This window comes from Orycteropus afer, unplaced genomic scaffold, assembly GCF_000298275.1.
Source record: "Orycteropus afer afer isolate SDZICR_OR568_19922 unplaced genomic scaffold, OryAfe1.0 scaffold00622, whole genome shotgun sequence".
Classification (NCBI taxonomy): Eukaryota; Metazoa; Chordata; class Mammalia; order Tubulidentata; family Orycteropodidae; genus Orycteropus; species Orycteropus afer.
The window spans coordinates 413869-418405 of NW_006922209.1; the positions used below are offsets into that span (position 1 = coordinate 413869).

A 4537-nucleotide genomic window follows, 5' to 3' on the forward strand; every position below is an offset into this window, starting at 1 on the left:
AGAGGCAAAGTTAACCCTGTGATCTCCGTTTTCTGAGTGCAGTTCAGACTTCTCTTCTACCTCAGGCTGCCTCCCACACATTACGGCAGCCTGAGTCTACAGGCCCCTGAGTATTGCAAATGGTCTGTGTTCAACCACAAGGTTGTGTGTTTGAACCCACCCAGCAGCACCACAGAAGAAAGGCCTAAGAGTCTGTTTCCATAAAGATCGCAGCCAAGAAAACTCTGTGGAGATCAGTTCTACTCTATAACATATGGAGTCACCATGAGTCCGAATAGGATGGAAGGCAACAGATCGGGTATTTTGTGAAGGGGGCCTGAGTCTAGAGCTCTGCCTCCAGCTATCACACATGGCCACAGATGTGGCCAACTACACACCTGTCCAGAACCCAGGATTCTCCTGAATCTGAGAACTACCTTTAAATGTGTGCCCTTCTGTGCAGGCTCAGGTATGCAAGGGCTAGAACTGCTCATTTGCCTTCTCTGTGTGGCTAATATTTCATGAGAGGTTTCTGAATGAGTTGGGCAAGAAAGGAACTGTAGCTGGTCCATTGACATCTTTGTCTCTTTGGGGAATTTTGCAGGTATAGTCCCATCTGCCTTGTTGTGTGTTCAGGGTGAGGAATTTAGGGGAGGAACATCTCACTGAAGTCCTGCTGACACCAAAGCAAAATCCGTTGCCCTCAAGTTGATTCTGACTCGTAGCAACCTTGTAAGGAGAGAGTAGAGTTGTCCACATAGGGTTTCCAAGGCTGTGACAATTCTTTCTCTTATGGAGCAGCTGGTGAGTTCAAACCATTCACCTTTTTGTTAGCAGCCAAGTGCTTAAATATTCATCACTGGGGCTCCTTAAAGTCTTACCTCTGGGAAAACATGTCATTTAGTTCTTTATTCAGCTAGGATTTACCTTACAGGTTCAGAGACTTTGCTAGGATACAGAAATAAATGGTCAATCCTAGACATCCTAAAGAAACCAATTGTTGCAATTCACTGGAAAGGAGGTATAATAGATGCATTTATTGTTCATGGGGTGTGATCCTTACTCAGCATTTCTCCTTTAGGTTCAGAGCAGCCTGACTGCAAGCATTCTGAGCTGTTTATCTGCTGTAGTGGGTCTCATTCTGCTCCTTATCAACCTGCTTGCTTTGGGCCATGCCTCCTGGCAGTGTGAGTTGGACATGCAGGTTTTGCCAACCTCATATTACAGATATCATGATGATATGGAGTGCTCCATGGCCACCACCATTTTGACTGTAAGTATTTTTCGATAGGATCTTCCAACCTTATGAGGTTTCTGAGAGTCTTGATTTCTTGTTTTCCCTTCTTTTGAAAGCTTTTCTATTCTTTCTAGTGCGGGCATCTAGGGGAAGACCAGGGCTACGTAAAGGAAAGGGGAGGATGCAGCTGAGATAAATGTGCTGAGTAGAACTGGAAACCAAATGTGAAATAAAGTTGATGATGAAAAACCTAAAATTTCTTGTTGGTGGAGACCCTTAATAATCAAATTGATACTCTTGTTAGAGACAGAAAATATAGGTTCATCAAACCAAGAACGTTGGTGTATGGAATAAGGAATTAAGAAAGGTAAAGATAGCAGAAAGGTCCACATGACCAGGAAATGCCAACAAAGAAACCTGCTATGTGTTTGTGGTAGGGTGCTAACTTTGACTGAGTAGACACAAGACCCAGCACTGAAGAATGCAGAGGTTTGGAAGTGAAGCCTACTCCTTCCAATGGTCACAGTGATGAGTAGAACTCATCAGGTGAGAAGCAACACCTTGCTCATTTGTTATAACTTACAGAGGTAGACTTTTTAAAAGTAGAAGATAAGAAACATAGGAAGATGGAGAATGTGTGATGATTGGAAGGGAATTCTATCTTATTGGAGGAAGGAAAGCAAAGAAGTTTGGCTAAAAGAAATATGTCTTAAGTTGGAACATCAAGGGACACATGTATGGTCAGCAACACACTGAGTAAGAAAAAAAAAAGACATGAAAATAAAGAGGTTGTGGAATTTTGACTTTAATTGTGAGATCAGCCAAAGGCACAATCACAGGATGGCTAGATAAATAGAAAGGTCTGGGTAAAAGCTCAAGCTTCCACACCATTCCTTGTAGGGCTAGCTCCAGGTGCTTCTCCCAGTTAATGATATCAGAACGAGAAAAGGAATATGCAAATTAAGTTAATACAAAGCAACAGATGACAGAGCTAGTACCTCCTGGGGAGTCTGGAGAGGAATTCAGGAGGTTAAAGTATGAATTCATGATGGGGTAATTTTACATTATAAATAAAAGGGTTTCTATTGAGCTTGTTTTCAGGGACAATGTCGTAAGTTGCATCTCTTCTTTACCTGTATGTCCATAAAATTTGTGCAATCAAATTGCCTCTGCTGTTCTATTAGGTGGATAGCTGAGCACGAGGGACAACTCAGAACACAAATGGTGACCCTCAAGCTCTTGAGAGAGTGCTTTTATTAATTTATTTTTTTGAGTTGATTTGGGTTGTTAGCAACTTTGGCAGTTTGCTATCTTGATTATTCTAACTCTAATGTCCATCAGGGAGCTCTGGTAGCATAGTGGCTAAGGCACTTGACTGCTAACCAGAAGGCTGGAGGTTCAAACCCACCAGCCACTGCTCGGAAGGAAGGTTGGGCAATCCAAGAAGGGGTTGCTATGTGTTGGGGCCAACTCCACGGCACATAACAACAACAACAACAGTGTCCATCAAGAAAGACCAGGGAAGTTCATCCAAAGGGACTAAGATATATAGAAGACACCCACTTTTTACCAAGGGCTTGCACAATCTACCTTATGGGACCTTCACAATCTCTGAGAAGGAAATACTCCTATGCACCTTTAACAAAGGAAGAGACAGAAGCTACAAGTAGAGAGACATGCCCAAGCTCACAAAGCTACTTCAGCGATCAAGGTGAGGCTAGTCCTGCTCAGTCCTGGAGGTTAGTTACTCCACCTGCTCTGCTCCTCAATGAGTAACAACATGGTCAGAGCCAGCCATGTCCCAGAGACCTAAGACACAAGTGTGTAATGTAGGCTGACTTGATTAGTGTCTCCCCCACTTTCCTCTCCAGATTATGGCGTGAATTGCTCATTGAATTGACCCAAGTACTACACTTGGAGTGAGTGGTTTTCTCTTCCTCACTTCATAGTCTCATGGATTAAAAAAATAAAAAAACCTCACTGCCATCAAGTCGATTCAACTCATAACGACCCCTCCTTGGGTTTCTGAGGCGGTATCTCTACAGAAGTAGATTGCCCAACCTTCCTTCTGAGGAGTGGCTGGTGGGTTTGAACCACCAGCTTTCTGGTTAGCAGTCAAATGCTGTAGGCACTATGCCACTAGGGCTCATGGATAAGGCAGTCTTACCCATGCAGTCACCTTCTAACAAGACGTGAGGGTCAGATCTTGAGCACCACTGACCTTGTGTTTCCTGACTTTCAGGGGCTATTGTCTATAATGCTGATATTCTCTGTGCTGGAGCTCTGCCTTGCTGTGCTTTCTACCATGCTTTGGTGGAAAACGGCTCACTCTGACTTCCCGGAGGTGAGTATGCTGGTGGCCTCATCGAGCTGTGCCCGGTGGACCTCAACTTCTGGGCTGTGTTGAACTCTGTCAACAAGAGTGGCAGAAGGAAGAGTTGTCTGGTCATGAGTTAGCTACACATGAGAGTGGTTATTTACTTTTTCCTTCCTGTACATCTCTTTTTATTAGAATAGAAACAGAAACTTACTAGCACATCAGTTTAAGACAAAGAATCTGCTAGATCCATGATTTGATTAATAATTCTTTGGCTAAAGGAGAAGCAGGCAAAATAAAATGAAACCCCTTTTAGCAAACAATAAAATCCAGAAACTTAAGCAGCTGGACTACAGATTCAAGACTAAATGCCACTGTACGAGATCATTCATTAGGAAGGCTTGGAGAAGGATGGTTGCATTCCACACTGGATGATGTCGACAAGGAAGTTCTTACAGATAACAACAGCAAAAGACAAATTTTATGATGATTTGAAAAGAACAGAACTAGAAAGTAAGAAGATATCAGAAACACACAAACAACAAAAATCAATTGCCAAAATCAGTTCCAACTCATGGTGACCTCATGTGTGTCAGAGTTATACAGTGCCTTATAGGGTTTGCAGTGCTGGTTATTTATTTATTTGAAATAGATAGTGAGGCCTTTCTTCCCAGGTATCTCTGGGTAAACTCAAGCTACAACATTTTGGTCAGCAGCCAAGCAGCCTTTGCTCCACTCAGGGACTCCAATCAAGGTACAGGGATTTTTAGTTGAATGTTGGATACGGCACCAAAAGTCATATTTTGACATCGTAAAATACCTGGGGCTTAAGCATTGCTCAATCTGGGAAGCTGAGCCAGAAAAAAATGCAACAGAGCAGCATTGTCTAGGATCATAGGCAAAGCAGCTACAAAAACACAAGGTATTATTTGCGATACATGTATTGAAATTTTTTTAAATGTTCCCTTGGGACTGCTGAGTCCTATATGTTGTTGTTGTTGTTT

At 42.7% G+C, this 4537-nt stretch overlaps 1 protein-coding gene across 1 annotated transcript in view; it reads left to right on the plus strand.

The window, feature by feature from the left end:
- Window positions 1-4537, plus strand: part of LOC103210530 (membrane-spanning 4-domains subfamily A member 6A-like) — a 17662-nt gene that overhangs the window by 11266 nt on the left and 1859 nt on the right. Inside the window, exons 4-5 of the mRNA XM_042783058.1 lie at window positions 1061-1252; window positions 3459-3560. Of these exons, the coding sequence (XP_042638992.1) occupies window positions 1061-1252; window positions 3459-3560 (294 nt within the window). The remainder of the gene's footprint in view (window positions 1-1060; window positions 1253-3458; window positions 3561-4537) is intronic.